The sequence below is a fragment of the Balaenoptera borealis genome, assembly GCF_965194805.1.
Source record: "Balaenoptera borealis genome assembly, chromosome: 8".
Classification (NCBI taxonomy): domain Eukaryota; kingdom Metazoa; phylum Chordata; class Mammalia; order Artiodactyla; family Balaenopteridae; genus Balaenoptera; species Balaenoptera borealis.
This window is the reverse complement of record NC_138865.1, coordinates 56,180,989-56,204,098: the sequence shown is the minus strand read 5'-3', so window position 1 is coordinate 56,204,098 and position 23,110 is coordinate 56,180,989. Positions and strand designations below refer to the sequence as shown.

Genomic DNA, 23,110 nt, shown 5'->3' with positions numbered 1-23,110 from the left:
ACTAGAAAAAGAAACTTGGGAACCAACAGATTATCATCAAGATAAAGGTACATATTCCCCAGGTGGCAAATTCTACCTATTCTAGCTTTTATTATCCTTAGGATAGTGTTCTATTTATTTCAGGAGTACAGAAGTTTTAATTGGATATGTCATGTTTCAAAGACAAAAGAAATGCCTAATTCACTCTAACAAACTTGTTAGTCACTGTTTATACCAAGAGGATTTCTACTCTACAGAGAATAATATTGTTTTCTTTTTTCTTTGTTGATAAATCAAAGTTTCATATTGACCTACAGCAGCCAAGCATACTTTAAAGCAAAATCATCTCAGACTAACACAGATATGTATCCTTTTAGCTTTATGCATTCTTTTTGCCCCCTTTTTGATTCTTTGAGAAATGTGTATTTCAAAAATAATTCAGTAAGAAAATATTAAATTTGTCACCGTAATTTATCTTCTAAGAAAAAAATATTTATAGGTTTTAATGTATTTCAATTCTAATAATATTAACTGAATTTTATGATTTTTTTTCCTTTAATGTTGTTATGTTGCTTATACAGTTTTGCTTGTTTGAAGGGGTTTTATTAGTCAAATGCCTGGGCAGTGTAGGAATGATTTGTAGGAACAACTTTACCCATTACCTGGGTTTCTATTTGTTATAAAGTCAGTTTTTCTGGAAATGTGATTTTTATGCTTTACTCTGCCCAGTGCACGATCTTTTACTTTAAAGAAAGGTGGTGGTAGGGGCTGTTACAGTTTCAGTCTACCCTAATTCTGTTACTGTTTGCTTTGTTCAGCAATCACTCTGATCCTCCTGGCAGGGAACAAGATCCAGAGAACAAAACTAGTAGTGACTGTGTAGATAAAAAGGCAGTGAATTCTGCTTTTAAGGCAAAGGGGAACGGTCTACAAAAGAATGAAAATGGGAATAAAAGTACAGCATTGTTAACCTGCAGATCTGTTATACCTTTGAAAATCTTACACTGCAAAAAAAGAAAGGGACACTACAAAGATACATAATTGTGTGACTGAAAATCTTGAAAAAGGTCACCATTCAGTTACTGGCCAAATACTTGACAATAAAATAGACTACGTTTTTCATAGTTGAGAAACCATACACCCCTTTTTCTTAAAATGACAGGACAGTGTTTCAGCAGTATATGAGGTACCATAATATATTATTTATTCTCTGCCAGAAGAACTCTTTAGATACGGTGAAGATGATGGGGTCAAGAAGAGTACTCCAGAGAAGAATTGGAAAGAAATGTCGGAGCAGACATTGCAGAAGGTAGTCTAATCTTTATGATATTGAGCTGAGCAAGTTAAATCTGAATTTTAACATAAAGGATTATATTTTAAAACGATGCCTCATGAACTTAAACCTTGTGTGAATCCTTAATTTAAATTCATAATTCAAAATCATTGGCTTACAAAAATGGGGTTAAAAAAATCAATGTTAGTGAAGTAAATGTGGAAACACGCTTGTGTTGACATAGGTTTAAAATATTTTCAAAGATAAAAAGAATGATAACAATAGAAAGTATAAAAATTTACCCTCTATGTGTTTATTAGGTATAACTTAACTATTTACTTTAAAATAGAACTTGAGACTTTCTCTGTTACGTTTCAAAATGCATACAGATGTACAATATTTGAACTAAAAAAAAGCATAGTTTTAACTTTATGCAGTAAAATGGTAATATGTTTATAATTTTAATTTTAAACTTGAAAATTATACATGTCTTATCTCATTTTAGATAAAAATTTATGCCCATATGATTTGGTATAGCTCTCCCTGTTTTAATAGAACCACTCTGTATACACCCTATACTCACTTTACAACATGGCTATCTTTAATAGTAAAATGTTGTTTAAAAGTCTTAACATTTATCTTTACAATTTTGTACTTAATTTACATTTTTGTATATAAATAACATTGTCATCAATTTCAGTTAAGTGGGCTTGGTTTTATTTTAATACTTTTTGTTACTGTTATAAAGGAAATATTCTTAGAAAAAGCTGGCAGTGTACAGATATATAGACAAAAACATTAATGTAGCTACTTACATTTTGTATGTCTGTGAATTGATGCATAGGAAATCTAGTGATATACAGCAGATGATGTGATTGCTTATACTCCTAACACTTGCCATACGCTCAGGTAACAGAGGCCGTCATCTCATTATTACTGAATGACACATATCAGTTTCATATTATAACATAAAGAACAAGAAATGCTCATGTTCATTTATCTTAAGATAAAATAAGTAATTGAAATAATGTATGTACTACCAGCTAGAACATGATACAGTTTATAGCAATTTATCTTTTTTGTTTCAGAACAATATTCTTTTTTGCCAGGTTTTGTATAATTTTTATTTCTGTGGGTATACTGTACTACACTACCACTTACTACGTTAGGGTAGAAACCTAAAGAAGTTTATTATTTCATTCCAACTGCCATAAATGATATGGAGGAGGAAAGGAATTTTTCCTCTATTCTTTTAGGTTCTCAGATGAGATGACCCCTGTAATAAAAAGACAGATTAACAGGAAAAAACAAACAGAAGTTTAACAACAGGCATACCTCCTGTATACATAGGAGATGCCCAGGAAAATTGAGTAACACCCTGAAATGGTCCAAGCCGTCACGTTATACACCTTCCTCAGCTAAAGACAAGAAAAGATGTCGGGGCTGGGCAGTCAGTTACTACTCAGTTTGCAGAGCCTCTCCTGTGTCTGCCGTTTCTTAAAAACAACCAACTCAAGATAAGACGTATGTCAAAGAGACATTTTGGGGGTGGCAAAATTCTGCTCCCCTTCATTGACTACTACCATAGTAGATCCAGAAAGCCATTTTAAGCCTTAAAAGCCAACAGAAATTGTTTTCATTGGACCATGTGTCAAATTAGTGTACTAATTTGTCACTGTTTTTTTAAATATTAACCTAATGCAATTGTATGAGTCATGATTTAACCCCTTTAGTTGAGTTCCCTTATTTTAGAAGAATATATATGAAATTCATTCAAAATGGGTTTAAAAGACAGTAAAAACATGAAAACAATATTTGTATAATACATAGTAGAAATGAAACATATAAGTAGATCCTTTTTAAAATAATGTCTTAACATTTCACTCTGTTAAGGGATAAGTTGTGTCCCCCACCCAAATTCTTACGTCAAAAGTCCTAATTCCCTGTATCTCAGAATGTGACTATATTTGAAGATGGAGGTCTTTAAAATTTTAATTAAGTTGAAATGAGGTTATTAGGGTTTAAGCCACCCAGTCTGTGTACTTTGTTATGGCAGCTCTAACAAAGTAATACACAAACTTTAAAAAGGTCAGGTGTTTTATTTCAGTTTTGAAAGGAGCCATCTTTTTGGTAAATTAAATGCTCAGTACTGGACTTAAGATGATCTAATAGCACACAAACCAAATGCCTTTAACAATTCCTCAGACTTTCATTTTCAAATATATATTGAAATTTTCCTTTCTATTTTTGGAGAGGTGAAATCAGTTTGACAATTTTTTGAGAGTATACCTTGAATAACACTTTAATATGTGCTATGGACTTTCCCTTATCAAATTCTTTAGAAGTAGTATCTCTGTTGTCCTCCATTTTAAACTTAAATGCAAATAATTTTGACCAGTTCTTATGATTAAACATAGATTCACATTAGGCAGTTAACAGACTTTAAACATTTTAAACATAAGAGACCTTAAAAAGGTACTTTTCCATTTGTATCTAAAATTTTCATGAGTTGTACCCAATCTTAAAATAAAAAAATAATGCCAATTTCCAAAACTGAAATCTCAAATTTAAGATGTTTGTTACATTTCTTCATTATGTTATATTTTAATCAAAAGTATAAAGTTGATTTAATAGCTAATTCAGCAATATTTAGTGCAAGTAATTATATTTTAGCTCAAGTAATTTTATTAAGTAGCTGTTATGATTAACAGTAATAGAGACAATAATGATAATGATGATGATGATGATGATGAACCGTTTAGAACTTACCGTTTACTGAGAATTGTGGTATATGATCATATTTAATGCTTGTAACCTGCAAGATAGCTGTTACTATTCCCATTTCACAGATGAGGAAACTAAAGGTAAAGTAGGTTAAATATTTTACCAGGTAAAGCAATCAGAGCTAGAAGTGAGATCCAGACCAGGCTCAAAATTCAATTTCCCCTAGACTGCACTGCTTCTTACTAATATGTTTATATCACCACTGTCAAAATCATTTTTTTTAAAGGTATAATTGTTTATTTTCATAAAATAATTTTTAAAAATACAGTCCCTTCTATTCACTCCACGCTGGAATCTAACATGCTAAAATATTTTAAAGTGTATTTATGAAAACTATGCTGTTTGGGGCAGTGATTAAAAACCACTGAGAGAAACCAAAGAGAAAAAGGTGATATTCTTTTTCTGCTTGTAGTATTTTTTAGTAAATGGAGACTATAATTTGGTGATAGAGTGATTTGGAAAAAGTAAAAATGTTCATGTATTCCTGAACACTGTATTTTTTGTCACATTATCCAGCTCTCCAATAAAGTATTTGCATTGAGAAGGAACAACAGAATTTGTTTCACAGAAATATACAGAAGTCTACAATATTCTGGTAAAAACTCATATACCTCTATTTCAGGTCAAGAGTAAGCCCTACAAAGACATAAGTCCAACAGTAGGGAGTATATCATACTATGGAAAAAAGTGATTAAAATTAGCTGAGATTCTTCATATTGTGTTGGGAAATATCCATGTCCCAGGGCAGCATAAACAATCGGTAAATGACTGTTGAATTAAATGAAGGGGGTTGAACTCACAAGAAGACTAAGGGTGCAGAAGGATCAGAGGTGACTGAAACTCACATTAGGAAACAACTTAGATCTTCACCATCATGAGTCAAGTCCAGTAAAATGGAAAGTTTTAAGAGTATGCATAAGTTTTTTGTGTATTTCTGGAATATTATTTTAAATCATTGGTTGTCAGTGTATCAATAATGTTTTCTCCTTTGAAGAATTTGCTTTAAGGTATGAGTCCATATAGTTTTTCAATCGTTGTATTTTTTTGTCTCATTATCCAGCTCTCCAATAAAGTATTTGCATTGAGAGGGATCAATAGAATTTGTTTCCCAGAAATATACAGAGGTCTACAAGTAGTCTGGTGCAAATTCATATACGTCTATTCCAGGTCAAGAGTAAGCCCTGTTAAGACCTATAAAAGTTTCTTGCTTGACTCTTTCTTTCTTGACCCTAGTTCTTTGTTCATTTTCCACATATATCTGGGAAAGGCTTCTTCTCCATACGGCTTGTGGAATAGTGAGATGGGCACAAAATCCTGAACTTGAATCCCAGTTTAAACCAGGAAATGTTTACGTCTGTGTGTTAAGTTTTCAGAGCTTCCATTTCCTCTTCTGGGAAGATAGTTATCAGCTCTACTTACCTCACCTGTTTTTGAGATTATCAGAAGAGATTGTGTTTATTAAAAATTTTTATAAATGGTAAAATGTACTATAAGGGAACAAAATTTGCCACTCCAAAAGTCTCTTTGGCATATGGATTATTTTGAGTCAAAAACAATCAGGGCCCAAAAGACTCAGGAAGAAACTTTGACCTTCCACCTGACTGCCTAAGAGAATGAAGATAGAGGACCTATTCCAGGAAGGGAACTATCACCATAGATAACTGTAGTATAAACTAGGTGTGTGTTGTCAGGGAAGAATCTAGCAAATTGTCTGTTAAAATTCCTCTCTGTGTCCTATTGTCTCTGCATGGTTCAGCAAACATTTGTTTACCACGAATTTGTTTTTCCATCTCCTTGTTAATTGCCTTCCTCCTAAACCACTAGCGCCAACATCCTCTTTTCTCTTTAGCTGAAAATGGTATTTAAGGAGAGGAGAGTTTTGGCCATTTCATTGAGTTACTGTGTTTTCCTGGGTCTCTCCCATGTACATATGTTATAAAACCTTTGATTTTCTCCTGTTAATCTGTCTCATGTCAATTTAATCCTTAGACCAGCCATAAGAACACAGAAGGGTAGAGAAAAATCTCTTCCTCCGCAACAGTGCTTTACAAACAGTATTGAATATTTTTCAAGATTTAAGTTGAAATCAGCTCCTCCTTGAAATTGTTGTACTCATGGCTAAGAATCAGTTGCTCTTTCCTTTATGTCCAGACTTATGGCACTTAGATTCTATCCTTTATTAGCTTTATTTGTGCAATTCTTTGTTTCTGAATAGTTTTTGAAATTTCTTAAGTTCAAGAATTATATATTATTTCTGTGTCCTACAACATGAGCACTGTTTAATGAAATAAATGTAAAAAAATTAATTCATAAGAAACCTTGAAATAATTATGTTAACATTGTTAGATTTCCTTTTTTTTTTTCTTTTTTTTTGGTAAAAAGTTCCTGTATTGTATAAACTAAGGACCTCACGACTATTAAAATTACATTTTTATAATTTAGGAAAAAGCAGCCTCAATAGATCATTTTGTATTTAGGTCATCAGTTTTTCATATGATAGTTAAATATTGAAGGCTAATGTTATTTTAATAATAAAGTTTCCCTATGTACTATTTTTAGACTTTTTGTATAAATTGTTTTTCTCTGAAAGTATTACTTTTCATGAGTAAGAAAATGAGGGGGAGCAAAATATATCACCCCAAAATATGCCTCTTTGGCATATTGATTATTTTAGGCTGATTATTTTTAAGAAACTACAGACATAGGAAGAGCTCTGAAAACTGAGTAGAAGTTATCCCTTTGTAAGAAACATTTACATTTATAAGGGAAATCTCCATTTGTAAGGGGGTATACCTTGCTGTACCAGGAAGATGAAGATGACCAAATCTCTAAAACTGTAATCAGTGGAGAAGGCAAGGACCTAAATCTGCTTAACAGCCAGACCCTTGTTTACTGTGCTTTTCCTGGGAACCTCCTATAACTGACTCCCACCCACCAAAATCTTATGTAGTCTTTAGATGAAAATGGTATTTAAGGTGATGGCTTAGGCCATTTCAGGGAGTTACTCAGTTTTCCTGGGTATCTCCCAAGTATACAGGAGGTATACATGTTATTAAATTTTTGTTTTTCTCTTGTTAATCTGTCATATCAATTTCATTCTTAGACCAGCCAAAGAACCTAGAAGGGTAGAAGGAAATTTTTTTCCTTCCCAACAGTAGACTATAAAGCCAAAGCACTTACAGTCTCAGAGAACTCTGCAGAGCTTATTAGCATACTTAGTTCTGTGTCACATTGTGTAGAATTTTAACTTCTTTTACCATCTGCCCTTTATTCAACAGATGTATTATTGCATTTTAGAATGTATTTATGTACACCACCTTAGAATTATTTAGAAATTAAGTACTTTAGATCTATTTTGTCCTTGTGCTAAATGAAATTTTATTTTCATAAGTTAGAAATGACAATATAAATACAGTAGATTCTGGTTTGGGACTTTTAAAAGAATAAATTAAACTTTTCTGTTTAGGTCATTGAATTGGAAAATCGGCTAAAATCTTTTGAGAAAAGGTCAAGAAAATTAAAAGAAGGGAATAAAAAATTAATAAAAGAAAATGATTTCCTGAAATCCCTTGTAAAACAGCAGCAAGAAGACGCAAAGACCAGAGAAAAAGAGCTGGAACAACTGCAAAAGGGAAGTAAAGATGTAGAAAAAGATAAAGCTGAACTTCAAGTAAAACTCAGTGAGCTGGAGATAGAAGTCACTTCCCTAAGGAGACAAGTGGCAGAAGCTAATGAGTTGAGAAATGAAAATGAAGAGCTGATGAATTCAATGGAGAAATTACAGCGTTCAGCAGACAAAGCTAAATCTGAGATGGCCACCACGGAAGTGAGATCTGGATCTAGGCAATCTGATTGTAAGGCAACCACTACCAAGGTTAAATTTAAAGCGGCCAAGAAAAAGTGCTCCGTGGGTCGTTACCACACTGTTCTCAATCACTCCATCAAGGTCATGAGCAATGTGTTTGAGAACCTCAGCAAGGACGACTGGGAGGATGTGTGTGAGAGCAGGTAAGGCTCTCATTAACTTAGCTCAGTGGTGGGGACACTGTGCATATGTAAAGCACCAGCAAATGGAGATTGAATTTCAACTACTGTCGATTTGGTATTCAGAAAAAATACTGTCAGATCCTTTGAAATATCTTGGGAGGTCTTGTTCTGAGCTTATTGACTGAAATTTGCATGCAAAATTAGCCACAACTGCATGAGTGTTTGAATAGGTGCCAGGAAACCCAAAAGAAGGCAATGCTTGATTTCTTCCAGTGATGCTATTTTCATGCAGTCATGAGGCTTGAAATTGACAGTTTGGCAGGTTGATTTAATTTGCTGGCCCTTTGCATATTCACCACTGACAGCTAAGGATTCCCAGGCAAGCCTACTAAGTCGGTTTAGTTATCTTGTGACATGGCAACCTGGGAGGAGAAACATTTTTTTCCCCTTAATTTAGTTAGATAAATTTTGAATGACCCATTTCAGCTTGTTACCAGATGTCTACAAGCTGTTTAACATCCTTTAAATTAAGAACCATCTTCACTAATTATTTCATGTATGTATTATGCAAAGTCATTGTGCTAACTTTAATTGAAGGTGGTTAAAAATTAGTTCTTTAAAGTTAAAGCTCTACAGATTCCTAGTTTTAAGTTATATAACCCCTAGTGAATAACAACAGGGGAGTACTAAAAATCTATAATATTTCTTACCCTTACCCCTGACTATACATTCATACGTTGAAGCACATCAGTAAAACCACAAAGGCAAGTGGATAATAGAACACCTTTTTTTATACCTAGATAATAGGGAAGTTTAATGTGGCCAGAATTGTTAACAGACACATGGAACAATTTTCCATAATTCTGTCTTGGTTTATGATGGCACATGTTTCCTTTTATTTTCCCAAGTTTTTTTTTTTTTTTTTTTTTTAATCTGCAGTCATGATCTGTTTTAGATTTGGGATGTTTCTGGATAGTTTTCTTAGACATAGATCTGAAACATTTTAAAATGCAATTCTCAAACTTGTTTGCATATTAGAATCACCTGGGGATCTTATAAAAATTCCAAAGCTCAGGCCACATCCCAGAACAATTAAATCATAACTTCTGGAGTGAGATACAAGCTTCAGTATTTTTTGAGGCTCTCCAGCTGATTCCAATATGCAGACAAGTTTGCGAACCACTGTTTTAAACGATCAGTGGTCATGCCTCTGGTCTTAAGGCAGGTGAAAAACTCAAAAACAAATTTACGAAAGTAAGGAAGAAAGACCAAATCTGCATTCCTATTTCTTTGTTACCTCTTCTAAGGTTTTCTTCCCTGTTCTCAAAAGCAGTTAGAGATAAAATCCTACTTAGCTTAAAACCCACTAAGCGTTTATCTTTGTCTTGCAGGAAATTCTGGTTTCATCTACTAATTATATCTCAGCCAGTTGGTACTACCACACTCTTCATAATATAGTGGTACATATTTACTGGTGTATGTATGTCTGAATAAATATGTGAAAGTTAAGGAATACACTCAGTTCAATTTCATCTTCTTAGTGCATGTGCAGAAGGTCACGTATTTTGGGAGATGTATCACACAATATCTCTTAAAACATAGGATTGTCATTTGTTATTAGCAGTGAAACTCAGTTTTACACTTTGAGGATTAATTGTTACATTTCCTGCCTGACAGAACGGTCTCAGGAATCACTCAGCTGCAAAGAATTCTCAAGAAATTAGAAATCCCACAATGGAGCTTCAGGACTTCAGGACATTCTATTTCTTTTAACTTTTCGTAGTCTGAAATACAAGAAATTTACTTGGATACTGAGGAAAATAGAACTTGGCCCTTTATATATTTGTATATAGAATATTATATAATTATTATCTTATGAATATTTATTTCCCATAGTTGAATTGTATTACAAGAGCATGATGTCAAAGAACAAAAATAATATGATTTAGTAACGAGCATGAAGACCTCTATTCATGGGAAAACATGCATGGATAAGGGGAGTCCAGTGCCTAACAAGCTGTGGAGCACTCTTTCAAGGGATTTGGGGCAGGAGGGAGTTCTATAGAGCATTATAAGAGGCAAAGCAGAAACAGGGCATGATTGGCTAGGAGGTCAGGGATTTTCTTGTAAAGCTAGCGGGTCCTATTTTCTGGGGTAAGGTAGCTAGCTAAAGTTCACAAACTAGCTAAAGCTGAATTGGAGGATTGTGATTGGTATATGTTAGCTTTCCTTGACAGTGATGCATTTCCCAGTAGTGCAGCTGACTTAGGTTCCAGTTTCTGACATGGGCCGGGCCGCTGGGGCAGCCTGCATTTTGTGGGTCCCGATATATGAATTATCTTTATCAGTGCCCATTCAGTGATAGGTAATAATCAGGAGGAGTTGTTAATACCTAGAAGAAGAAAAACAGAATTTCAGCAAAACATGTTTATCAAATCTGTGGATAACGTGACACTGAAAGGGCTGGAAAATACTTTACGAGATAGAATCAAAATCCCCAAAGATCTCAATGGACTGGGAAGATATAGTTATCTAAAAGACTACAGGGTCCTTTACTTGGCTATAAGATGTCAATTGTTCAACTCTGCAATGGGGAAAATACGGGACTTTGTAATAGTGAATGTAAAAATATATTTTGTTAAATCCTGTATGAGTCTCAGTACAATATGCATGCTGCAAAAGCTTGTACAAATTTAGTCTACATCTACCAGGAGTTCTACTAAGTACTTCTCATTGTACACTTGAAGTATGAAATTGAATTCTGGACATAATGCTCCATCAAAATAAGCTGGTGTACTTTCATGAGGGACCAGGATGGGAAAGCATCTCAAAAGCATTCATGTTAGGAGTACTTGAACAAGCTAGGGATGTTTTCCTTAGAGATGTTGCAAGCATCGTATAACTATATCCAAATAGTTAGATCATCCATGTGGAAAAGGGATTGAACTTAAATTTCTGCTCAGCATCAACACCAGCACTTCTGATCTTCTTCCCTTTATTTTTTTTCTTTAACACAAACTATTAACATACTATGTGTTATATATATGTGTGTGTGTATGTGTATATATATATATATATATATATATATATATATATACACACACACACACACACACACATATATATATATAACTTACTCCTCTTCTTTGTTACCTGTCTCCCCACCCCACTGGGTTGAAAGCTACCTGAGGGCAAGGAGTTTCATCTATTTTTTTTTCACTCACTACTTTACCCTTGTGCCCAGAAAAGTGCCTGGCACATAGTTGGTGCTTAACAAGTATTATATTGAATTATGAATACCCATAAGAGATGGAACTAGATCAATGCGTGAAAGGCTCAGAGATTCAGATTTTGTTCCAGACAAGGAGAAAACTTTCTGTTAGAAATATTAAAGCTTTCTGCCCTGGGTCAGAAAGTAGTGAGTGTTCCAACCCTGCAAGCGTTAAAACATGTGCTTCCTGAGTTAACACTTGGAGAAATACTATAGAAGTGATGCTAGCAAGCATGTGATATTAGATAATCTAACTTCTTGATGAGATTTTATAATTTTGTAAAATATATTTAGGCTAATTTTCTCTCAATATATTTAGACTAATTTTCTCTCTTAACAGTGAGAACCAGTAAATGCCCAAATTAAACTTGTAGCTATCTATATAACCTGTGCTGTAATATTATTTGGTCTTGAACTTAAAGAGGTACATTTAACAACTCTTCTTCTTGGGCTTTATATCCCCCCCTTTTTTCCAAAATCAGTGATTCTGAAACACAGACCTTACAAAATTTGGGAACACTTATTGTAGAAACATCCCAGAAAATAAGTCCTACAGAGGATAGAGGAGACCAGAAAGAAAGCCAAACAGAAGACAGCCAAATGCAAGGAAAAGAAATAGTACAAATATATCCAAATGTAGATGGAAAGACTCCAAAGGTATATAACAATTTTGCTTAATTATAAGCTATGTTTTTAATGTTATCTCATGCTTCATAACTTAAATCAATTTTTGTTGCCAGTGATTTAATTTAAATCCTTAAAAAATTGTTTTCTTGGGAATATACAGTGAAAATACTCACTTTTTAATAATTTTCAAGTACTAATTTAGTATAATGTTTTGCATAGGTGAACATGGAAATAGATATAATTTTCCTGAATATAAATCTTAAGATATTTATATTTCAGCCAAAAAAAATAAATGTGATAATAAGCTTATTGCTGTTTCCAGGTATATAAAATATATGAAAAGAAGAAATTTCTGTTTTTATATTAGCCTTCCAGATAATAAATTATTTAGTCTGACTAAATTTTTAAATTTCTGATTTCTATGTAATGTATTTTATTCCCCAGTGTATTTTTTTAATTTTGTTTTTCAGATTTTTTTCTAATTTCAACCTAATGTATTTTATTCCCCAATATATTTTATATTATTTTTTATTTTCTTTATTTTTATTTTTTCTAAACTTTTATTTACATGTTTGCAATTGAGATGCTTATTCTGCTTGTCTTTTTTTTTAACATATTAATTGGTGTATAATTGCTTTACAATGTTGTGTTAGTTTCTGCCATATAATGAAGTTAATCAGCTATACGTATACGTATATTCCCATATCCTCTCCCTCTTGCATCTCCCTCCTACCCTCCATATCACACCCCTCTAGGTGGTCAAAAAGCACCGAGCTGATCTCCCTGTGCTATGCAACTGCTTCCCACTAGCTATGTGTTTTACATATGGTAGTGTATATATGTCAATGCAACTCTCTCACTTCATCCCATCTTACAGTTCCCCCTCCCCGTGTCCTCAAGTCCATTCTCTACGTATGCGTCTTTATTCCTGTCCTGCCCCTATGTTCATCAGAACCTTTTTCTTTTTTTCTTCAGATTTCATATATATGTGTTACCATATGGTATTTGTTTTTCTCTTTCTAACTTACTTCACTCTGTATGACAGACTCTGGGTCCATCCACCTCACTACAAATAACTCAATTTCATTTCTTTCTTTGGCTGAGTAATATTTCACTATATATATGTGCCACATCTTCTTTATCCATTCATCGGTCGATGGACACTTAGGTTGCTTCCATGTCCTGGCTATTGTAAATAGTGCTGCATTGAACATTGTGGTACATGTCTCTTTTTGAATTATGGTTTTCTCAGGGTATATGCCCAGTAGTGGGGTTGCTGGGTCGTATGGTAGTTCTATTTTTAGTTTTTTAAGGAACCTCCATACTGTTTCTCCATAGTGGCTGTATCAATTTACATTCCCAGCAACAGTGCAGAAGGGTTCCCTTTTCTCCACACCCTCTCCAGCATTTATTGTTTGTAGATTTTTTGATGATGGCCGTTCTGACCGGTGTGAGGTGATACCTCATTGTAGCTTGAATTTGCATTTCTCTAATGATTAGTGATGTTGAACATCCTTTTATGTGTTTGTTGGCAATCTGTATATCTTCTTTGGAGAAATGTCTATTTAGGTCTTCTGCCCATTTTTGGATTGGGTTGTTTGTTGTTTTGATATTGAGCTACATGAGCTGCTTGTATATTTTGGAGATTAATCCTTTGTCAGTTGCTTCATTTGCAAATATTTTCTCCCATTCTGAGGGTTGTCTTTTCGTCTTGTTGAAGGTTTCCTTTGCTATGCAAAAGCTTTTAAGCTTCATTAGGTCCTATTTGTTTATTTTTGTTTTCATTTCCATTTCTCTAGGAGGTGGGTCAAAAAGGATCCTGCTGTGATTTATGTCATAGAGTGTTCTGCCGATGTTTTTCTCTAAGAGTTTTATAGTGTCTGGCCTTACATTTAAGTCTTTAATCCATTTTGAGTTTATTTTTGTATATGGTGTTAGGGTGTGTTTTAATTTCATTCTTTTACATGTATCTGTCCATTTTTCCCAGCACCACATATTGAAGAGGCTGTCTTTTCTCCATTGTATATTCTAGCCTCTTTATTAAAGGTAAGGTGACCATATGTGCATTGGTTTATCTCTGGACTTTCTATCCTGTTCCATTGATCTATATTTCTGTTTTTGTGCCAGTACCATATTGTCTTGTTTATTGTAGCTTTGTAGTATAGTCTGAAGTCAGGGAGCCTGATTCATCCAGCTCTGTTTTTCTTTCTCTAGATTGCTTTGGCTATTCGGGATCTTTTGTGTTTCCATACAAATTTTAAAATTTTTTGTTCTAGTTCACTGAAAAATGCCATGGGTAGTTTGATGGGGATTGCATTGAAGCTGTAGTTTGCTTTGGGTCATATAGTCATTTTCACAATGTTGATTCTTTCAGTCCAAGAATGTGGTGTATCTCTCCATCTGTTTGTATCATCTTTAATTTCTTTGATCAGTGTCTTATAGTTTTCTGCATACAGGTCTTTTGTCTCCTTAGGTAGGTTTATTCCTAGGTATTTTATTCTTTTTGTTGCAATGGTCAATGGGAGTGTTTCCTTAATTTCTCTTTCAGATTTTTCATCACTAGTGTATAGGAATGCAAAAGATTTCTGTGCATTAATTTTGTATCCTGAAACTTTACCAAATTCATTGATTAGCTCTAGTAGTTTTCTGGTGGCATCTTTAGGATTTTCTATGTATAGCATCATGTCATTAGCAAACAGTGACAGTTTTACTTCTCCTTTTCCGATTTAGATTCCTTTTATTTCTTTTTCTTCTCTGATTGCTGTGGCTGAAACTTCCAAAACTATGTTGAATAACAGTGGTAAGAGTGGGCAACCTTGTCTTGTTCCTGATCTCAGAGGAAATGGTTTCAGTTTTTCACCATTGAGAACGATGTTTGCTGTGGGTTTTTCATATATGGCCTTTATTATGTTGAGTTAAGTTCCCTCTATGCCTACTTTCTGGAGAGTTTTTATCATAATTGGTTGTAGAATTTTGTCGAAGGCTTTTTCTGCATCTAATGAGATTATCATATGGTTTTTATCCTTCAGTTTGTTACTATGGTGTATCGCATGGATTGATTCTTCAATAAATATTGAAGAATCCTTGCGTTCCTGGGCTAAACCCCACTTGATCATGGTTTGTGATCCTTTTAATATGCTCTTGGATTCAGTCTGCTAGTATTTTGTTGAGGATTTTTGCGTCTATGTTCATCAGAGATATTGGGCTGTAGTTTTCTCTTTTTGTTACATCTTTGTGTGGCTTTGGTATCAGCGTGATGGTGGCCTCGTAGAATGAGTTTGGGAGTGTTCCTCCCTCTGCTATATTTTGGAAGAGTTTGAGAAGGATAGGTGTTAGCTCTTCCCTAAATGTTTGATAGAATTCGCCTGTGATGCCATCTGGTCCTGGGCTTTTGTTTGTTGGTACATTTTTAATCACAGTTTCAATTTCAGTGCTTGTGATTGGTCTGTTTATATTTTCTATTTCTTCCTAGTTCGGTCTCAGAAGGTTGGGCTTTTCTATGAATTGTCCATTTCTTCCAGGTTGTCCATTTTATTGGCATAGAGTTGCTTGTAGTAATCTCTCATGATCCTTGGTATTTCTGCAGTGTCAGTTTTTACTTCTCCTTTTTCATTTCTAATTCTGTTGATTTGAGTCTTCTCCCTTTTTTTCTTGATGTGTCTGGCTAAGGGTTTATCAATTTTGTTTATCTTTTCAAAGAACCAGCTTTTAGTTTTATTGATCTTTGCTATTGTTTCCTTCATTTCTCTTCCATTTACTTCTGCTCTGATCTTTATGATTTCTTTTCTTCTGCTAACTTTGGGGGTTTTTTTGTTCTTCTTTCTCTAATTGCTTTAAGTGTAAGGTTAGGTTGTTTATTTGAGAGTTTTTTTGTTTCTTGAGGTAGGATTGTATTGCAATAAACTTCCCTCTTAGAACTGCTTTTGCTGCATCCCATAGGTTTTGGGTCATCATGTTTTCATTGTCATTTGTTTCTAGGTATTTTTTGATTTTCTCTTTGATATCTTCAGTCATCTCTTGGTTATTTAGTAGCATGTTGTTTAGCCTCCATTTGGTTGTATTTTTTAGAGTGTTTTTCCTGTAATTGATACCTAGTCTCATAACGTTGTGGTAAGAAAAGATACTTGATATGATTTCAATTTTCTTAAATTTACCAAGACTTGATTTGTGTCCCAAGAGATGATCTATCCTGGACAATGTTCCATGAGCACTTGAGAAGAAAATGTATTCTGTGTTTTAGATGGAATGTCCTATAAATATCAATTAAGTCCATCTTGTTTAATGTGTCATTTAAAGCTTGTGTTTCCTTATTTATTTTCATTTTGGATGATCTGTCCATTGGTGAAAGTGGGGTGTTAAAGTCCCCTACTGTGATTGTGTTACTGTCAATTTCCCCTTTTATGGCTGTTAGCATTTGCCTTATGTATTGAGGTGCTCCTATGTTGAGTGCGTAAATATTTACAGTTGTTATATCTTGTTCTTGGGTTGATACCTTGATCATTCTGTAGTGTCCTTCTTTGTCTCTTGTAATAGTCTTTATTTAAAAGTCTATTTGGTCTGATATGAGAATTGCTATTCCAACTTTCTTTTGATTTCCATTTGCATGTAATATCTTTTTCCATGCCCTCACTTTCAGTCTGTACGTGTCCCTAGGTTTGCAGTGGTCTCTTGTAGACAACATATATATGGGCCTTGTTTTTGTATCCATTCAGCCAGTCTGTGTGTTTTGATTGGAGCATTTAATCCATTTAAATTTAAGGTAATTATCGATATGTATGTTCCTACTACCATTTTCTTAATTGTTTTATGTTTGTAGTTGTGGGTCTTTTCCTTCTATTGTGTTTCCTGCCTAGAGAAGTTCCTTTAGCCTTTGTTGTAAAGCTGGTTTGGCGGTACTGAATTTTCTTAACTTTTGCTTGTCTGTAAAGGTTTTAATTTCTCCATCGAATCTGAATGAGATCCTTGCTGGGTAGAGTAATCTTGGTTGTAGGTTTTTCCCTTTCATCACTTTAAATATGTCCTGCCACTCCCTTCTTGCTTGCAGAGTTTCTGCTGAAAGATCAGCTGTTAACCTTATGGGGATTCCCTTGTATGTTATTTCTTGCTTTTCCCTTGTTGCTTTCAATATTTTTTGTTTGTATTTAATTTTTGATAGTTTGATTAATATGTGTCTTGGCGTGTTTCTCCTTGTATTTATCCTGTATGGATATTTATCCTAGACTTGATTGACTATTTCCTTTCCCATATGAGGGAAGTTTTCAACTATAATCTCTTCAAATATTTTCTCAGTCCCTTTCTCTTTCTCTTCTTCTGGGAGCCCTATAATTCGAATGTTGGTGCATTTAATGTTGTCCCAGATGTCTCTGAGACTGTCCTCAATTCTTTGGGTTCTTTCTTCTGTATTCTACTCTGCGGTAGTTATTTCCAGTATTTTATCTTCCAAGTCCCTTACCCGTTTTTCTACCTCAGTTATTCTGCTCTTCATTCCTTCTAGAGAATTTTTAATTTTATTTATTGTATTGTTCATCATTGTTTGTTTGCTCTTTAGTTCTTCTAGGTCCTTGTTAAATGTTTCTTGCATTTTCTGCATTCTATTTCCAAGATTTTGGATCATCTTTACTATCATTACTCTGAATTCTTTTTCAGGTACGCTGCCTATTTCCTCTTCATTTGTTTGGTCTAGTGGGTTTTTATCTTGCTCCTTCATCTGCTGTGTATTTCTCTGTCTTCTCATTTTGCATAACATACTGTGTTTGGGGTCTCCTTTTCACAGGCTGCAGGTTCATAGTTCCCGTTGTTTTTGGTGTCTGCCCCCAGTGGCTAAGTTTGGTTCAGTGGGTTGTGTAGGCTTCCTTTTGGAGGGGACTGGTGCCTGTGTTCTGATGAGGCTGGATCTTTTCTTTCTGGTGGGCAGCACCATGTCCGGTGGTGTTTTTTGGGGTGTCTGTGAACATAGTATGATTTTAGGCAGCCTCTCTGCTAACGGGTGGGGTTGTGTTCCTGTCTTGCTAGTTGTTTGGCATGGGGTGTCCAGCACTGGAGCTTGCTGGTCGTTGCGAGGAGGTGGGTCTTAGCGTTGAGATGGAGGTCTCCGGGAGAGCTCTCACTGACTGATATTACATGGGGCCGGGAGGTCTCTGGTGGACCAGTGTCCTGAACTCGGCACTCCCACATCAGAGGCTCAGGCCTGACACCTGGCCGGAGCACCAAGACCCTGTCAGTCACACAGCCAGGTACGTGGGGATTTTTTGCCTTTTTGGAAGCCTGAGGTCTTCTGCCAGTTTTCAGTAGGTGTTCTGTAGGAGTTGTTCCACATGTAGATGTATTTCTGATGTATTTGTGGGGAGGACGGTGATCTCCTCCACGTCTTACTCCTCCACCATCTTGAAGCACCCACCCTCCCCAATGTATTTTAAATCTTAAAATATTGACGTTCCAAAACAACTTATTCAATAATTCTTATTATTGATACATCTTGTCATCAAAAGTTTTATCTATTCAACGTAAATCAGTGAAAAACTGAAAAAAGATTATTTTCTTTTGTTTAAAAAAAAAAACCAGATTACCGTTGAAGTAATGTATAAGGTTTTTTAAAAACCTAATCCAAAGTGTTTATTATTTGAGATCTGGCCAGAACTTTAGAGGAAAAAGTTCAAGGATGACAAAAGTTTATTTTGGTTACTACCATAATAAAGTTCAGATGAAGAATTATATTCTAAGTACCTGCTGATTGAGTGGTTGGTTGATAAATAGATTTTACAGAAAACTATTTTGTTATACATTATATCATTGGGAACTTTGTTTAGTTGCAGTCGATTATGTGCAGCTTAATGAGTTTATAAATAAAAGGAACTCATAATTCTATTCATAAAACAAGAGAGTGTTAGTGTAGACTACTTTGAGTAGATCTGTGTACATTGTTGGCAGTCAGAAAGTAACAGTTGATCAAATTGTACCAACTGGGTTTGGCAAATAGTAGAACTTCTCACTCACTCCAAAGGTAGCCATTATCTTACCTTTAATCACTCCCCTTCTTTTCTTTATAATTTTATTTCTTCTAATATTATGGTTAATTTTGCCTGTTTTTGAACTTTATGGAATCTATAAGGTATGTCTTCTTTTGTTTCTGGCCTTTTTTCAAAAAAAATAAATTTATTTATTTATTTATTTTTGGCTGTGTTGGGTCTTCGTTTCTGTGCGAGGGCTTTCTCTAGTTGCAGTGAGCGGGGGCCACTCTTCATCGTGGTGTGCGGGCCTCTCACTATCACGGCCTCTCTTGTTGCGGAGCACAGGCTCCAGACCCGCGGGCTCAGCAGTTGTGGCTCACGGGCCCAGTTGCTCCGCGGCATGTGGGATCTTCCTAGACCGGGGCTCGAACCCGTGTCCCCTGCATTGGCAGGCGGATTCTCAACCACTGCACCACCAGGGAAGCCCCCTGGCCTTATTTTATTCAGTGTTATGTGGAGTTCATTCATTTTTATTGTTGTATATAGTATTTCATTGTCCGAATATATCACAATTTATTTATCCATTCTACTGCTGAATTTTGGGTTGCTTCAGTTTGGATTTCTTGCAAATAATGTTGCAATGAATATTCTTGTAAATGTCTTCCACTGTACTGGTATGGACCTGTCTGTAATGAAATTCCTACAGGGTAGAATTACTGTACCATAGACTATGTGTTTCTAAGATTTTTGGTGATACTGCTATTTTCCAAAGTGTTGTACCCACCAACAGGCTGTAAACATTTTTACTGCTTCTCATCAACGTTTGTTATGTTAGTCCTTCTTATCTCAGCCACTTTTGTTTGTATGTTGAGGTATATCATTGTGGGTTTAATTTACATTGTGTGATTACTAATAAAGTGTTGAATACTACTTTCTTACAATTATTGACCATTTGGAATTCTTCAGTGAATTGCTTCCTCAAGTCTCTGCCCATTTTACAAATGAGTTGTCTGTCTTTTCCTTATTCATCTGTAGGAGTTCTTACATATGCTATATATGAGCCTTATGTTGATTATATACACTGTAGATATCTTGCCCTTCTCCATGCTATGCCTTTTCACCCTTTTTAGTGGAATCTTTTGGGGAATAGAACATCGTAATTCTAATGTGGTCAAATTTAACAATTTTTTTTCCTGTATGAATAGCACTTTTTATGTTCTCTGTAATTATTTTTTACCTACTTCAACTTAGATATTTTTATACTACCTTACTTGTTATCTTTTTCTATATAAACTGATTTACTGTTTTGATTTTTATGTCTGTCTGGCATTGATTTTTGCATGTGATGAATGATAGAGATTAAGTTTTACACTTTGCCCCACTGTGTTCAACAGCACCAACTTTACTGTAAATCACACATGCATATACATGTGGGTATGTCTCTAGACTTTTTCTTCTGTTCCATCAGTATATTTATCTATACCATACTGTCTCATTACTGTTATTGTATAGTACTCTTGATTGATAATAGAGCAAGTCCCCCACCTTGTTTTCTTTCAAGAGTCTCTTCAGTATTCTTGGTCCTTGGCTCTTTAGAATCAGCTTCTCACAGACAATCCTTTGGGATTTTGATAGAGACTGTATAAATATAAATTTAATAATAAAACGATGAGAAGACTCTGAAAGGTAGAGAGAAGACACACCAGGTAGGGATCTCAGAACTGGAAGAAGAACATGGTTGGTGAGTTCTCTGGGTTTTCATTTTGCCTGACATATCCTGGCCTGGGTGCTGAAGAAACCTGCATCTTGGAAAGGCCAATTGGTTAGATGATAAAAGCCCCCTGTAAAACCCTGTTCTCCCTAGTCAAAGGACCAGGAAATAGATAGCCCAGTAAGACAGAAAACTTTTACACAATAACTGTCCTACTCTAGCTGAACACCACAGAAAAAATTGCAACCCTACCTCTACCCCCACCAGTAAAGACCTAGTGGGGAACCTACACTTTAACTCTCACCTGGCTATAAGAAGGCATTCCTCCTCCTTCTAACAGGTACCAGTGAGGGGCCAATGGTAATGACTCCCTCCATTTATGTCATTAGAGACCACATGGGGAGCTGGACATCTACCTCTATCCAGCAATAAAAAGATGCCCCTTTCGTTTCCTAGCAGGGTTCCTCTAGATTTCAGAGGTGAAGTGCAGAAATTCGGACTTTCATAACCTCCCATATCTATAAAGCCTCCCACGCCCTCCCCACTGTGTCAAGAGAGGCCAAGTTAGGAGCAGAAACAAAGTCCTGCTCCATTTTCCAAGCAGGGTGGTATTAGCAGAGGTCTGTGGGAAGCCTGAACTTTCACCCCCACCAAGAGTAATGAGGTTCCCCTCCCCAACCAGGGTGTCAGCAGAGACTGGACTTCTATCCCCAACTGGCAGTAATGAGGTGGTCCTCCTTGCCCCATGAGTGTGGCATCAGAGGAAGCCTGCTAAAACAAAAGATTTAAATAAGATATGGAGTTTTGAAACATAATACCCAAAATGTCCAGGATATAACTGAAAATCACTCATTATACCTAGCAACCAGGAGCACCTCAACTTGAATGAAAAAAAGGCAACAACAGAAGGTAACAGCAAGATGACATAGACAATCAAATTACATGACAGCACTTTAAAGTAGCTGTCATTAAAAATGCTTCAACAAGCATTTACAAACAAGCTTGAAACAAATGAAAAAATAGAACATCTCAAGAATGAAATAGAAATTCTCATCAAAGAAATAGAATATATAAAAAAGAACCAAATGGGAAATTTAACCAAAAAATAAGGTAACTATTTTGTGTCTGCCCCACAGAGGATGTTATCATTCCCCACCACTCAATTTGATGTCAAGACTGGTGACACCAAACACCCACCAAGAGAGGAAGAAAGGTTTAATACTTACATAATGGAATATAGAACCTAGAAGTGGCTCCACAAGTATGGAAAACAACTGATTTTTGAAAAGGGTGCAAAAGCAGTTCAATAGAGGAAGGATAGTCTTTTCAACAAATAGTGCTGGAACAATTGGAGATCCCTAGGCAAAAAAATAAACCTATACCTAAACCTCACACCTTATGCAAAAATTAACTTGAAATAGATCACAGATATAAGTATAAAACAAATTATAATACTTTCAGAAGGAACCATAAGAGAAAATCTCTGGGACTTAAGACTTGCTGAAGAGTTTTTAGACATGTTATCAAAAGCATGATCCCTAAAGGAAAACATCAAATTTGAGAACTTCAAAAATTAAGAACTTTTGCTTTGTGAAAGACCCTATTAAGAGGATTAAAAAGACATACTACAGACTGGGAGGAAGTATTTATAAATCATATATTTGACAAAGGACTGATATCTTGAATATATAAGGATTTTGTTAAAGCTCAACAGTAGAAAATCAAACAATCCAAGTAGAAAACAGGCAAAAGACATGAACAGACATTTCACTGAAAAGAATAAATGGATGGCAAATACGCACACATAAAAATGTTCAACATCATTAACCATTCGGGAAACGCAGATTAAGACCCTGATGAGATACACATCTGTTAGAACACCTAAAATAAAAGATAGCGACAATACCAAGTGCTAACAAGGATGCAGAGAAACTGGATCTCTTATGTAGTGCTAGTGTGAATATAAAGTGGTATAGCACTCTGGGAAACAGTAGGCAGTTTCTTTAAAAAAAAAAAAATTATATGCTTACCATACAACCCAGCTCTCTCACTCTTGGACACTTATAGAAATGAAAATTTGTTTACCTAAAAAACTTGTACATGAATGGTCATAGCAGCTTTATTTTTAATAGCTAAAAACTGCAACGACCAAAATTTTCTTTAATAGCTGAATGGTTAATCAAACTATGATACGTCGATACCATAGAATACTACTCAGCAATAAAAAAGATACAGGCTATTGCTATATACAGTGCCCTAGCTTTGTGACTTCAAATTTCTCATCTGGAGCTGGGGCCTAGGCTTTCTTTCCTTTCCTCCTATATTCTGCTTTGGTATTTAAATTGAATTTCAAGGTCACAGGGGATTATGAATTGTCCTATAGTTTGCTAGCCACTTTGCTTGTCACTTGTCTCTCTGGATTATTTTTTTTTTGGCTGCACCTCACGGCTTGTGGGATCTTAGTTCCCTGACCAGGGTTTGAACCTGGGCCCCCAGCAGTGAAAGCCTGGAATCGTAACCACTGGACCGCC

General features: G+C 35.2%; 1 protein-coding gene across 6 annotated transcripts in view; it reads left to right on the top strand.

The window, feature by feature from the left end:
* CNTLN (centlein) overlaps positions 1 to 23,110 on the top strand; it is a 371,323-nt gene that overhangs the window by 228,586 nt on the left and 119,627 nt on the right. For 2 of the 6 annotated variants that reach the window (XM_082401581.1, XM_082401584.1), the window contains exons 14-16: positions 1,197 to 1,288; positions 7,503 to 8,044; positions 11,777 to 11,951. In XM_082401581.1, coding sequence (XP_082257707.1) covers positions 1,197 to 1,288; positions 7,503 to 8,044; positions 11,777 to 11,951 — 809 coding nt within the window. Of the gene's footprint in view, positions 1 to 1,196; positions 1,289 to 2,096; positions 2,162 to 4,552; positions 4,632 to 5,096; positions 5,211 to 7,502; positions 8,045 to 11,776; positions 11,952 to 23,110 lie in introns of those variants that run through there. The other 4 variants (XM_082401583.1, XM_082401582.1, XM_082401585.1 and 1 more) reach the window with 4 other exon arrangements.